Here is a 14559-nt window from a genome sequence, read left to right as displayed (position 1 = left end):
GCATTGTTGTGCCAAGAATCGGATCAGCTCAGTCTGCTTTCTCGATGTGCTGATGTTCACCTCCAGCTCTTCACCATCCAGAAGGTTCTGGGTCCTCTTCCTGCTGAACAGATGAAACTCTTTTACAACAACCCGCGATTTCATGGAATCAGGGTAGGAAACGCAAACAGTTTTCCTCCCCTCCTTTTTTTCTCTTCCTTCCTTCTTCTTCTTTCATTTTGTCCTCCCTCTCTGCGCTCTGCTCTCTTATCCTCGTCTCTCCTGCCTGTTCTTTCTATCCGTTTCATTTTTGTGGCAGTGTTCCCAGCACCATGACTGAGTGGATTGCTGTGACTCATGAGATAGGTGGTTGGTGTTCAGCTTAACAGCAAGAGAAAATGTCCCAGAAGGCTGAGAAAAGCTACGCGTTTGTGAATGTGTGTGCAAACTCAGTAGTTTGTTTAGTGTGATCCGTGTCATACGAACCGAGAGTTACTTTTTTCTTCTTCTTTTTTTTTTTTTATTAAAGGGAAGGAACATTTACTTTGTTTTGTGAAGCGTAATATGAGTCTAAAGAAAACAAACAACAAAACCGTTACTGAGGATGAACATTTTATCCAGGATGTTTTTTTGTTTTTTTTCCTACGCCAGTTTCCCACAGTCACCCATCCTCAGACTTTGGAGAGACGGTACCAGGGAATTATGAGTGGTTTGATGTTGGATTTGATGAAGGTAAATTTACACTTAAACATTCATGTTTTCCACTTGCACATCTGTTGAAAATCTTCTAAATTAAATGTGTTATTCACTAGATTCACAAGAGTCTTGACTAATAGCTGCAAACAACCTTTTTTTGCTTCTGTTTTTTCATCAGAGCATGTTGCTGCTGAACCCTACCGAGCGTTTTCTCACTGAGCAGTGTTTGAACCATCCTGCTTTCCAGCCTTTGAGGCAGACGGAGAGAGAAAAATCTTCTCCTGGTTCTCCAAACCCACCACGCTCGTCCAAGAGAAAAACACACCACCACGGAGAAAATACAGTCCCTACAAGGTTAGCTCTCCGTCATATAGTGACAAAACCCAACTTGTTGCAAACTTCATGTTATCATGATCAATTTGGAATGTGATGAGATAAATAAGTCCATACTTATATGATCTAAGAAGTTGAGTTTTTCAAGCCTCTCTCTGCCCCTCCAGGAGTCACACCAAGAGCACTAGTCGTAGATCAACCAGCAAGGAATGTTCCAGTCTCCCTCGCCATGGAGACCTGCATCACCTCAGCAATGAGAGTTTCCTGAATGGCAACAAACCGGCTCCATCTAGTTTAAGTCCTACACTCCACCCCAAAGTCCAGTACATGTCCCAGACCCTAAATCGTTCAGCCTCGTCCAACAAAGATCTGGCTAACAACAACCTGCCACATCTTCTCAGTCCCAAAGAGGCAAAAAACAAGACAGAGTTTGATTTCAACTTGGGGCCCTCAACAAAGCTGTCAGATCAGGGACATGGGGCAAAATACACCCACAGCAAGCCAAGCTCGTCTCGCTCTCAGCAGCAGCAACAGCAGCAGCAACAACAGCAGCAACAGCAGCAACAGCAGCAGCAGCAGCAGCAACAGCAGGCCAGCCGGCACACCTTTCTGGAAAATAAAACCAACACATTGCAGTCTGGAGCAGAAAAACAACATGGCCGCCATGCCCACAGCATGGCAGACTCTGCACACGGATCCATGTCGTCCTCTTCTAAAAGCTCAGCTTCTTATCTAAGCCTCTCCAAGAGCCACGGGGCTCTTAGCGATGCCAAATCTGTGGGGAACCTCAGCGATGGTCGACTTCACCCAGACGACCCAAACGCAACGGCCGTCGTAGGACCCAGTGCCCGTTTCTTCCCTGCCAGCTGTTTGGACCTCAACGCCCCGTCGGGTCTTCCAGGACCCCCCGGCAGTCCCTCAGCTCGACACAGTGACCGATCAGGACACAGCCCCGCTTCCCGTAGCAGCGTGAATGTCCGTATGGAGAGCAGCACGTTGGACTCCTCATCGAGACACAAGTCCAGACACAAATCGTTGGCTCCAGGTAAGTTTAGATGAAAAGATAAATCTGCTTTTGTTCCCATGAAACGTTTGGATATTAGATCTTGAAATATTTTAGTCGGTACAATGACAATGGCGTGTTTCTAGACTATCTCTTGTCCACAAAACAATTTCATAACAATCTAAAATGTTTGCATTAATCTAGATGGGCATTAAGATATTCAGAAATCCTATGGATGAAATAAAAGCTGTACTTTTTGCATCATCATATTGAATATTAGAAGATCAAATGAAGCAGTTGTTTCAAATATTATATGAAAACCACTTTAGAACCCGCAGGTGAGGGCAATGCCAACGTAGTGCTCTTCATTATTCCCCAGAAGATGCTGGTGCTCCAGAGCTCCTAGACCCAGGAGGACCAGCGATGCCCAACACTCACACCCTGCCTTCCCCCCACGAGTCTTATCACTACGGCCTGGGCTACACGTCCCCCTTTTCCTCCCAGCAACGGCCTCAGCGCCACTCCATGTACGTGAGACGGGAACGTCACCGACCACATGGGTCCGAGGGCGTCATGGCGGGCCTGCCGCCGCCTGGCCAGGCCATACCGACACGGGCCAGCAGCCTTCAGCTCCTCTCCCCGCAGCTGCAACATCGTACCAACCTGACTGGACATTCAGTGAGCTCATCGAGAGAGGACTGCACCGACGACATGACGAGGGTTAGTGACCAACAAGTTCTGGGTGATTTATGGCAGAAGATGAGAGCATTCACTCTGAGAAAACGCCAACAGAGGAAGTAAAATAGTCTGTCATTGCAATAGCATAATGTAACTCTAAAATGTTTAGAAAAAATATAAATAATATAGATTAATCGCGTTTTTTTTTTCTTCTTCAGTGGAAGCTTCTTTATCTTTTGTCGAAGGGAGTCCATGTTGTTCATGGATCTCTCCAGCTGCATTTGAAACTCACATCTGCATGAAGTCGGTCGCAATCGGCAGATTTGGCAGATGAATGAGAAAAATAATGCAAACATGATTACATTTCTTTAAATGAAGTGACTCCTGCTTATCTGAAACACAGAACACAAGTGTTAAAGAAAACACACCTAAAAAGTGTTTTTGTTGTTTTTGAGAGCAAACAACATGTTTCTGTGTCTGTGTGTGTGTGTGTGTGCTGCGCAAGCTGCTGTGTGTGTGTGTAGGGACTGTCACTGTCACATTGTCATTGCCTCTGCGTCGCTCTGCTTCTCCAGTCTGCTTTGACTAGCAACTGTCCGTCTTCTCAACAGAGTGAACAGCCCCCTAAAGACATGAGCCACCCTTGTGCCCCCATCAAAGACTCTACGAGGGACAACTCCGCTGCTTTTCATACACAGCGCTCTAAAAATGAGGTCCGACCCTCTGATTCCGCCTTACCTCCAAATAGCTCTTCTCACTGTCAGGGTGCATAGGCTTTTTTTCTCCCCACCCCAACAGCTTCACTGCACGTTGTCGCTGTTTTAAATGTAACCTCACTGAAAAGCTCTTAGACTGTCCTGACTGTCTTGTGAGGTGTGCCAGGGAAAATGATACTGAATAGCAGCCGATGATAAATAAGATTATCACGATGGAAGGAACTGAAGGAGTTTGTGTGTGTGTGTGCGTGTGCGTTTGCGTGTGTGTGTGTGTGTGTGTGTGTGTTTTTTCTGCATGGTGTGTGTGTGTGTATGCTTCTTAGGTCGGTATGTATCATGACCCTCACGGTGAGGATGCAGGATCCTCCAAGGAAAACCGGATGATCTTCACTGAGTCCATGCCTCGGAGAGTAGGCAGCTTCTACAGAGGTAAATCCTGTTGCTACACAAAATGTAGTGCAAGAAAAATAAACACACACATTTGAATATGATTTTCATCAATGACAAATAGGGTAAATAAGCACAAATTAGCAAACAAATGTTGCTTTTCCAGCAGCGGTGCAAGGATACTCTTTAGGAGATTTTTTTAGCAGTCAGAATCTTGTGACAGTATTAACTAGCCCTGTGAAATGGCATAATAAGTTTTGCAAAATAATAATGAATAAGACAATCTAAAAGTAAATTCTAAATATGGAAAAGTTTAGTTTTAATACTTGAAGCCACATTTCTTAAGTCTTGGTTTTGTCTTGGCTTCAAACATGCTGGACTAAAGACCAGAGCTGAAAAATTTCCTTTTTTTTTACAGCAATTTAGAGTGAAACCCCCGGCTGCAATCAAATGCAACCAACAAAGTTTTTTTTTTTTTTTTTGAACTTTACAATGCCTCAACCTGCGGCCCCATGTGCTGAGCATGAGAAGATGAGAGGAATGAGAAAACAGCAGGGAGAAACATTTCCCAGTGCAAATATATGGCTGATTTTCTACCTTCACAACATGCAGAAAGTCAGAACGCTCAGTGAGTGAAGTCCTCCCCCTCAACTCACTCTGCCTGCAGCTAATGGCAAGTCAGATTATGTTTAGCTGGACGTTTTCAGGTCGGTCTGTTTAGTTTGGATCCAGGTTGTCGGCTAGCTTGCTAACGGGCTTCTGTGGTCAGATCTCTTCTTTACGTGTTATAGCAATAATCTTGACAATTGTTTGATTCTGATTGGCTGGGTCTTGGATTTGGCCTCTCTCTCCTCTGACCTTGGTTTTTACCTCCGTCAAAGTCTTGGTCTTGGTTTGAGTCTGCTCTGATCTTGGTCTCAGGTTGTGGTTTTGACTACAACACTTTATAAAAATACTTCACAAATACTTTCCATCCAATTCATTTTATGTTCCTGGTTAATCACGTTCGGAGCAGTGTGCTGGTTTGTATTCATATCCGTACTCATGCTGGATCTATATTTATTTATTTTGTTTTTTACCATTTAAGTGGAACAGTTAAAGCATTCTGCAAACTGTTTTCTAAGTATTTTTGACTCCACAGATGAACCATTCGCTTCAAACACACCTCACTATAGTGTGGAAACACGCGCTGTCAGTCAATCTCTTCCCTCCTTGTTTTTCTTTAGTCCCTTCCCCCAGACCGGATAACTCCTCTTCTTTCCACGAAGGTGTTGGTCAGGGCAGAGGGCCTGGGGTACCCGTTGTGACCGGTGATCCAGGCGGCATGGCGAACCACTCCAAACGCCAGACGGCTTTTGATTGGTAGGAATTCATACGCCGGCAATGTCTTGTTGAAGCAAACATCACAGCCGATCTGCACACAGACCTTGAGAGGCTAAATGTAACTTTTCATCATTTATTTATTTTTTTTATCTCCGCCAGTTGCGAAAAATGTTGTTTGTAGTCATCCTGGTAGTTATGTGGAAAAGAGCTGGCAACAGATGCAGTGCACTGATGAATGGAGATGTTTTTCTTTTCTTTCTGTCTACCATTATCATTACTTAAGATCTATTAGAGTTTTCATTGTTGCTTAGCTCTGTTGCTATTTACTAACTGAAAGAAAATTAATGAAAACATACCACAGAATACTTTTCTGCAACATGACATTTATTTGCTCTTATTATGATGACAGTAGTATTAGAAAAATGTTTTTTTTTCATTGGCACAAAATACAGTATTTAAATTTTGTAAATTGTAGAGGCATCCTTTTTCCAGTTTGTTCTTTTTTCTTTTTTTTTCTTTTTTTTACATTTGTGCTATACCAAAGCGGATAAATCTTTGTTGTAATTTATTCCTAAGAGTGTAATTACAGAAACCCTTTCCACATGTGCTCTGCAGGACTGCTGCAGAAGCAATGGTCATGAATCCTCCTGAGCCCACCAAAGAGAAAAAACAAGGCTTCTTCAAAGCCATTAAAAAGAAAAAGAAGAAGACACAAATAGTAAGATTTGCAATTCTGTCAACCATCACATCAACCAAAAAAGACCCAGTACATTTTTTTTGTGGATTCTGTGTGTGTTTTTTTTAGTATATTTAAGCTCTCAAAAACTGATCTCAGCCATCATCAATGTGTGCAGTTCCTGTAAGAATGATGAGTGACGTTAATCACTGAGAGTCCCAAAGGGTAATTCTGATTTACTATGAAATGGTATATTGTCTGCAATCATTCTGAATCATAATAATAATAATAATAATAATAATAATAATAATAATAATAATAATAATAATAGACTGCATAGGTTGAAAACCAGGGAACTTAATGAAAAGCAATCACTACAAGCACTCAATAATCAGACAGATCTAGTAAAGCTCCGGCTCAGTAAAACACATCGTGGCGTTCAGCTGTGGGACAGAATCAGCTTGTTCTATTTTCTATTACCGTGTATTTCCATGCCTTGTATATTCTTGCTGTCATGTCCATACGTTTGTTTTTTAGATTTTTCAACAATTTCTTATTGATGGATGGAAAACCAAAATGTTCTTTGCCAGTAAAAAGTAGGGGTTAAAAACAAACTTCCAAACAATAAAACGTTGTTGTTTTTCTATTGCTTTTATCTCTCTAATGAAACTTTTGTGTCAATATTTCTTGTGTATTTTAGTGTCTAATCTTATGCTGTGTTTGCAAGAATGATTGTGGCTCAGCTGCTGTTTCTTTTACCACTTCTCTATTTGCTGCCAGAAAATTGTGTTGAAAGTTTGTGGCTGTGCGTCTTTTCCTCCGCAGACGGACGTGGAGGACGGAAGGAATCCGAGCATCAAGAAAAGCCTTTTCCCCCTTTTTAGCTCTAAGAATAGCTTAAAGCACAACTCAGCTGGAAAAATCCTACCTGTAGTTGCCTCGCCTATGGTACAGCATCAGCCTGCGGCACCCTACCCTGCCTCACCAGTAATCTAACTTCAACTCTACAGCTGCATGTTAACTGGCACGGCTCTCACGCCGCAATGACAAGCTTTGAAATCTTCCTCAAAAGTTTCAAATTCCACATTGTGTTCTAGTTTGAGGGGATTTCAAATTATTTCTTTGCAAGCTTAAACGCGTAAGCGTTGTTATTTGTGTGTGTGTGCATCCATTTGTCCTGCTAATATGAATGTCAAAATGCCGTCACACTACTTCATGCTGCAGTGCATTTTGCTTGTGAGGCTGGCGCTTTAAAAAAAAAATCATTGTATCATGATGGTCTTTGACATTTTCAGCAAGATACATTTATGGTCGTTCTTTGTAAATTTGTTACATCTGGGTAGTTTCGATGTACTCTTTTAATTTTTTGACAGACAACATACAATGCAGTATGTTATGATATAATGCAATGTGGATTTGAAAACAAATATTTCAATCAATATATTGCAAAAACGTACTTTGCATCCAGCCAGAAACTTCAATTTGCAGAGCATATTTAAGATGTGAGGGAAATTAATTGTTTTTAATTTGATTCTCTTTTTTTTAATCAAACATCTGAAGTGTAACTAGATTTAGATTCACATGTTTCGCAGTGTGGGTGGGTGTAAGTTTATTTTTAGTTTAACGTGACCAGAGCATCTTCCTAAACATGTCGCTGAGTCAACGACGCGGTTTGTGTCAGGACTTTTAAGGTTCTTTTTTCCTGCCACTTGCCATAAAGCCCTGATTTGTAAAGTATTTAAAGCTGTTGTCCTCTCAACCAACATGTCAGCTTAGTTGTACAATCAAGTTTAGATCCTCTACAACTTCTTCCCAATTTATTTATTTTTTGCTTTAATTGCACAAAGGTTGAGTCTGACTTCTGAAGACGATTGAATTTTATTCAGGGTTGTCAGAGTAAATATTGATGTTGGCAGTGACACTGACAGAAAGGTGTTGTTGTCCTGAAGAAGATCCACATTTTTAAAAATAATTAGCATATTTTCATAGTGATTAAAGTAGAAATTTAAGAAAGACTAACAGCTAATATAGACTTGATACATTTATCACAGAACTAGCATGAGTGTATTTCTTGACAGTGTCATTTTTGGGACATAACATCCTGTAACCTACTTGTTCCAGTTGAAGCACAATAACCTTTAAATGGAAACATAATGTTACCTAAACAATGATGAAGTGGTTTTTGAACTCCAATGACGTCTTCAGACACATCAACGAGGCCTTGGTTGGAATATTTATCATTTTGCTTTCTAGCTCAAACATTGCACAGAAGGTCTGTTTATGTAATAAGTGGGTCAAAAAGTTTTGACAAGTTTTCATTTGGAATTTGGAGAGGAAGTGCTTGTTTGGCAGCTCTGTGACTTGTCTGTTTTCTCAGATAATCTCCCACATCCCATACAAACTATCATCCAGAAAGGGCTGTACGTGTGTTTCCAGGGTTACCAACCCCCTGAAACTGTCCTTTTATTAGCTCACAAGACAAGAAGTGGTTTCAAACACCAGGAAGATGAGGCTTGTCAGCTTTCTTAAACCCTGGCAACGAGAAGGGAGTTATCACTAATCATCATCATCATCATTATCATCATCACCCGTTTGCATTTTTTTTTTTTGTCAGCTACAAGGGTGCATGTTGAACATCACCGGATTGTGGATGGCATCTCATTAAGTTGAATAATATTCCAGCAACACTGCAACAGAGTAAAAATAAAAATATTTTCAGCAACTAATCTTCCTTCTTTGATTTCCAGGTTACTGGGAACGGACAGGAACATCTTTCCCTTCAGAGGAGCTCCAAGTCGTCCTCCCACCACAGCAGCCGACGGAAAAACCGCGAGCGATCACGGGACAGAGACCGCGACCGGGAACAGAGCAGGGACAGAGACCGGGACAGGGACAGAGAGAGAGACAGAGAGCGGGAGAGAGAGAACAAGAGGGAGAGAGAGAGGGAGAGGGGGAGGGAAAGAGAGAGAGTCTCTGATTGGCCTCCAGACAAGCCAGTGGACTCCCACTCTCAGGTATGTGACTTTATCAAAAACAGTCCGTAACTCCGTTTGCAATAAACGTTTAATTGAAATTTACACAGAAATGGAAGCATTTAATACGTTGAGTTGAAATTAGGAAATTGTTGAATTCTTTTTGTTGTGCACTTATTTTGAATTTCTTCTTCCACTTGTGTCCTTAAAAACTCAGAGATGCCAAAAACCAGAGATGTTGTTTCGTGCTAATGCTGAATCACAGCTGAGAACGCTAATTGGAAAATGGTAAATTTTATACAAACCGTTCAAAGACACAACAGAGCGACTGAATAAAATGAAAGAAAAATAAACTCTTGTGTTTTTTGTGAGGAGTGAAACGACTGCCTGGAAACTGCATGATTTGAAACTGTTCTTTGTTACAAAAGGTTTGAAAGGATTTGGAGACATACTGAATGGCAGCTCTATTCAGCCTGTCAGTCTGCTTCGAAAACAACTATTCTACTACGGCTGTCTCTGCCTGTGCGGAGAAGGCCAGTGATAAGTAATTTTGATATTCCACCCAGAATATGTGGAAAATTATCCAAAAAAAATTTTAATTTGAAATCCTTACTTAATAAATGCTGCACTGTCATGGCTAAAGAGAAGCAAGTTCATCTATGTTTCAGATGTGCAGAAGTTTGAAGCCAGTGTCTTGCATATGTAAGGATGTCGTTACTTCTGGTTAGTAACCACAGATTTTAGAGAAAAACATAAGAAAACCACCAACCCTTGAATGGCTGTAAAAGGTTTTTATAAGACCTAGTTAAACTCTTGACATGTTGTGTAACAAACATTTCTGAAATTCTTGTTTTAAGATTTTTTTCCCTTTTTTTTGTCAATGATGTCTTTGTCTAATATTAGCATTTGTGTGATGACCTAGCAAAAGCAGAAGAAGCCTGTAAGGTGATAATAATTTGCAGAACACTGAACACTGTCTCAATCAATTTGTTGTGATGTCAAAAACCACAACATCTCTCAAATTGTTTGTCGTTAATATTGCACTTATAGTCGGTGAAGCCGTTTGTTTGATTGTCTATCAACTGTAAGCTTTTCTCTTATTCCAGAGCCAACCACTCAAGTCTCTACGTCGACTCCTTCACCTCTCGCCTTCCCCCTCAAACCAAGGGCAGCCTCCTCCTCCACCTCCTCCGGACCTGCGCTTCCAAGCCCCGCTCCCCAACCCGCCTCAGTCCTCCTCCAAAGCCGGCTACCCAGAGGGCCGAGGGCACACGGAGAGCAGGGCCCACTCGGGGATGAGCAGCTCAAGCCAGACGAAGAACCGCAAGGCCAGCTACACCTTACCGGGACAGATCGAATCCAGCTGGCACGTGTCGGCTCTACAGCGGGTGGAAGGCGCTCAGTTTACTCCAGAGCAGCTGGGCATCAAACCGGGTCAGAACGGACCTACTTTTACCCGAGCGTCCCGCACCAGGATGCCAAATCTCAACGATCTGAAGGAGACAGCCCTGTAACGTCCCCCCAACCTCTCTGACGGGTCTCCGTCCTTGGAACCTGGTCACAGACATCGTGGTAAACTGGTAAAAGTTCACAGAAATATAGTTATTATCTGTTGATTCTCGTGTCTCTGAAATCTACAAAGACCCGACGCAAACAGGCCAGACATCAGTAAGGTGGGACTTGGCTTAAAGGAAGGAGGTCCCGGTATCTTCTCTGGATGTCGGCACCACGTCAGCTTATTCTGCTCACATCAGAACAAGCAGATCTTTCCTGTCTGGGAGACACTGCCTGTGTGGCCTCGCTGCCGCCATCTTCTGCTTACGGAGCGCTACTGCAACGGTTGAGAAGCCTCTGTCGCATCGGTGGCCAATAAACTTAAAGGTTTTTCAAGCACTGATATTTGATAACAAAAAAGAGAGAAAGATTTATATCGATATTATTTATTAAATATTTATTTGTTTTAAATTCAAGGATATAAGCTATAAATGACAGTATGTAGGTTATATGGGAATATTATAAAAAAACATGTAGAATTAAATGTGTAATTGCAAGAGCTTTAGTTTCGACACAGAGAAATGAATAGATATTTATGTGTTGATAATAATGTCAAAAGGAGTATTTAATAATGGTGAATGTCTTTTTATGTTGAATATGATGATGTTAACATATCTTATGTTATCCTATTTTTACCCGTTTTTATTTAATCAAATTGTAAACAAAGAGAAAAAGAAAAACTACTGAAAAGTGAAAAATCTCAGACATTAGATGTAGTACAGATACGACCATCACCTTCATGACATTGGTTGTGAAGTTGTGTGATAATTCGGGACATTTGTAGACATTGTTCGTTGGCAGATCAACCAGAGGGTGACAGATCAACGTTGTGCTTTAAGTACACTGGAAATAAAAAGATCAAAAGTGTACGCACTCTTGGTAGGGAGAAAACGCCACGTTTTTGTGGCATAAAAATTTACCATAATAGGCTATTTCCACCTTCAATTTGACATATACCCTAATACAGTTCAATTAAAAAGCAAACAATAAAACCCTGCTTATGGAAGTGTGTGTTGAGTTGGAATCATACTTAGCCAAAGGACCTTTTTTATTGAGTTTCAGCATTTTGTCTGGTGTGAGTATGTAACTACAGTGCGTCTTACCAAGGTCATATTTGCTAAATCAAAATGGCAAGGGCTGTAGATGTAATTAATCCCAGGGTTTCGTGCAGAAAGCGTGCTAGGCCGAGGGCTTGGGATGCTGGGGATGCTAGGTCCAGCAGTCAACCAGCCAGAGGTCCTGTTTTTGAGTTAAAAAATATTGACATTGTTGACATGAAATTAAAAAATTTCACTTGATAGTTATTGGCAGACTGGAGGATTAATACTTAAACATCAACTACAAAGTCTTAAAAAAAAAGGGCAATAATTAAAAAAAACTGTAAAATAACTAAACTATGCTAAGCCTGGTGGGGGCACAAGTAAAGCCTGGTGGCCCGCCAGACTTATAATACACTGTGGGAAACCCTGAATTCAAAACTCCAGTTTTTTTTTTTTTTGTTTTTTTTTTAGCAAACACTTGAACATTTTAGGTCTAATTTAGATGGTGTTTGGAACTGGAAGCAAAGCTAGAAATGAAATCATGAGTTCCAGATGAAAAAAGTAAGCCCAGAGCATGATGCTGCCAACACTATGCTTCACTTTGAGTGTGGTGTCATTTTAATGATATGCAGCTGCATTGTTCTTGTCATGAACATGGCATATGAAAATACATATATATCCAAAGTGTTTGCTGAGAAATAGACTAAAGAGAGTAAAGCAGAGAATCCTGAAACTGAATAAGAAAGTAACTCTAAAAAAGTTGAGTTTGCCGGTTAAGACAGCTTTTTCATTTTTTTTTTCTTTTTCTCTCTTTAACTTATTGAACTGTATATATCACATTGAAGGTGGAATACTATTTTTTACGATTATTTATGGTCCAAATTGTTTTTACATCACCAACTCATGTCCTACTTCTGGTGACAGTTTTTTTTTTAATTTACCCCAATTTTCTGTCTTTTATCAGTAACAACAAACAGCTCTCCAGCTTCATGCTGCCATTTTGGGTTTGTCTACAACCTTCCCATGAGGCAACAGGCGTCTTTGCTCATGTTGACCTCTGGAACTGAGACATATGACATACAACTCTGAAGATTGTTTCAAAAAGGCATACCTCACTTACAGCCATTAAGATCTTTCGGGATAAGTCTGGGGATACTTTTATACTGTAATTCTTGAAAGCCAAAAGTTTGTGAATCTGGCATTGTCCAAACACAGACTCCACGTTATTCAGTTTATAAATGAATTTGTTAGCACGAAAAAAAACAAAAAAATATTCTGTCAATTTCAAAACTCTTCATTGTAGTGATGGCTTAGGTGTCTAAATCATGACAGAAAGTAGTTGCATCTTCACAGATGAAGAACTTCAAATAGAAAGCTTAAAATATTTTACTATGACAAAGTCGAACCAAAAATGTTGATCTATTCTAACTTTTTAAATGCCAAGTGACGCAAACGATACAATCTTTGTAACTTTGCTTTACTTTTAGGACTGGATTTTACTGCCGAAACTGGTTACACAAAATTATCCCAGACTTATTCTGTAATCTATGTTTACATCCTCCGTGTGCATCTTAAAGCTCGTGCCATCACCTTTTTGTAAATGCCTCTTTTGTAAACAATTTTAAACATCTGAAATTTGATTTCCCTGTTTGCATTACTTTTAACATCAGCAGTCACGATCAGGGATGAATTTACTCAAAACTTGATTATTTAAAATAATAATAATAATAATAAAAAGATCACCTTATCTTGTGACGTGTGGATGAAAAAAAAAAAAATAACACTTTGTGAAGTTATAGCGCAATGTCTCCTCTAATCTCCAGCAGTGTTCATCGTTCCTTCCTCCATCAGAGTATTAGAATCATTACACATTTTACTCAAAGATGAACATAAAGATCACTTCTACTAGAATGCAGCTTCAATTTAACGGAGAACCAATTGACAACATGGCTGATTGAAAGCAATAACATCAAGAAATAATCTCAAAGTTGTGTGGGTTGGTCACATCTAAAAATTAAACTGAAGCATAGATGACTTCCTGCAGTATATTGTGAAGCTGGGAAGTGAAAATAGTGCCATCATCCTGCAATATTTTACCAGTGCTCCTGTATCTCACCGAGCCTGGCTCAAATCAAACACACTGCCCCATGAAGCTGTGCATTTGTGCAAACACTTAGTGCTAATGATTGTAAATGACTGCTGATGTGGGTTTGTTTATGTCCTTTGTGGACAGAGGGGTGACAACGCTTGCCTTGCCAGTGACCCGAAGCCTTACAGTTAGCTCGCTGACTCAGCAGTTCTTGGTACAAAAGGCTCCAGTCACTCAAACGCGGGAAGATGACGTTCTGTTCCCAAATATGAATGTGTTTCCTAAAACATCTTCTACTTTTATTTTCTGTTTCTCCATTAGCTATTTTCCACCTCTGTCAGGGTGTAAATACAAATAGCAGAGTGTATCTATGCTGACCATTCTAATTAAAATATGATAGGGTCTCATAATAAATACCGACTGTACATTTTTTTGCACGAGTCATATCTTTTGTTCCACAGACACAACATAAAAAAAATTTAAGAAAACATAAAAAAAAAAACAGACATGACACGTGTGTGGGTTTAATCTAGGAAAACAATTTAAAGGTACAATAAAGGACACGTCTTTGACTCAGGAGTGCATCCCAAAGCATCATGGGGGGAAAAAAATGAGACATTTCATCACAAACACAATACGGCAACAGTGAAGTTACCCGGAAAAAGAACTAACAAAAAAAAATAAGTAAACAAGAAGAATAGGAGAAGGTATTTAAATGGGAAGCAGCCCTGTTTTGGCATCCGGAAATGTAAACCTACTGAATGTTTCTGTTTGCCTTTTATGAATCATAAAGTCACTGGGGTAAAATACTGATCAAATTCGGTAATCAATGAAATTATGTTTTAAATCACAGGTTCCAAAAAGTTTGAAACAAAGCAAATGAAAATATGTTTGTAGTAAAATGTAGATTTGATTTGTAAACCAACAATGTCTTCACACTAAACAGCTCTCTACCATAGCAGCTTTTGCATTTGTTCTGTGGAACAACACAAAAATGAAAACTTGGCCTCTAGATCATTCTTATTGTTTGCATATTGGCTGTTTACATTCACATATTATTTATGGGTTGCACCTCATCGTTCCATGCAGCGATGAGTCCCGTTTGCCAAACAG

At 40.2% G+C, this 14559-nt stretch overlaps 1 protein-coding gene across 9 annotated transcripts in view; it reads left to right on the top strand.

The window, feature by feature from the left end:
* Nucleotides 1-13876, top strand: part of cdkl5 (cyclin dependent kinase like 5) — a 36207-nt gene extending 22331 nt beyond the window's left edge. For 3 of the 9 annotated variants that reach the window (XM_081605085.1, XM_008404505.3, XM_081605087.1), the window contains 12 exons: nt 67-153; nt 631-711; nt 854-1029; nt 1176-2053; nt 2391-2731; nt 3301-3402; nt 3729-3834; nt 5019-5154; nt 5731-5833; nt 6617-6778; nt 8539-8805; nt 9870-13876. In XM_081605085.1, coding sequence (XP_081461211.1) covers nt 67-153; nt 631-711; nt 854-1029; nt 1176-2053; nt 2391-2731; nt 3301-3402; nt 3729-3834; nt 5019-5154; nt 5731-5833; nt 6617-6778; nt 8539-8805; nt 9870-10277 — 2847 coding nt within the window. In that variant the 3' untranslated portion in view covers nt 10278-13876. The remainder of the gene's footprint in view (nt 1-66; nt 154-630; nt 712-853; nt 1030-1175; nt 2054-2390; nt 2732-3300; nt 3403-3728; nt 3835-5018; nt 5155-5730; nt 5834-6616; nt 6779-8538; nt 8806-9869) is intronic. The other 6 variants (XM_008404506.3, XM_008404507.3, XM_008404508.3 and 3 more) reach the window with 6 other exon arrangements.
* Nucleotides 13877-14559: the final 683 nt, after the last annotated feature.

This window comes from Poecilia reticulata, chromosome 3 (assembly GCF_904066995.2).
Source record: "Poecilia reticulata chromosome 3, P_reticulata-male-v2, whole genome shotgun sequence".
Taxonomy (NCBI): domain Eukaryota; kingdom Metazoa; phylum Chordata; class Actinopteri; order Cyprinodontiformes; family Poeciliidae; genus Poecilia; species Poecilia reticulata.
Note: the sequence above shows the minus strand (reverse complement) of the source record. Positions and strands in the feature narration are given on the sequence as shown.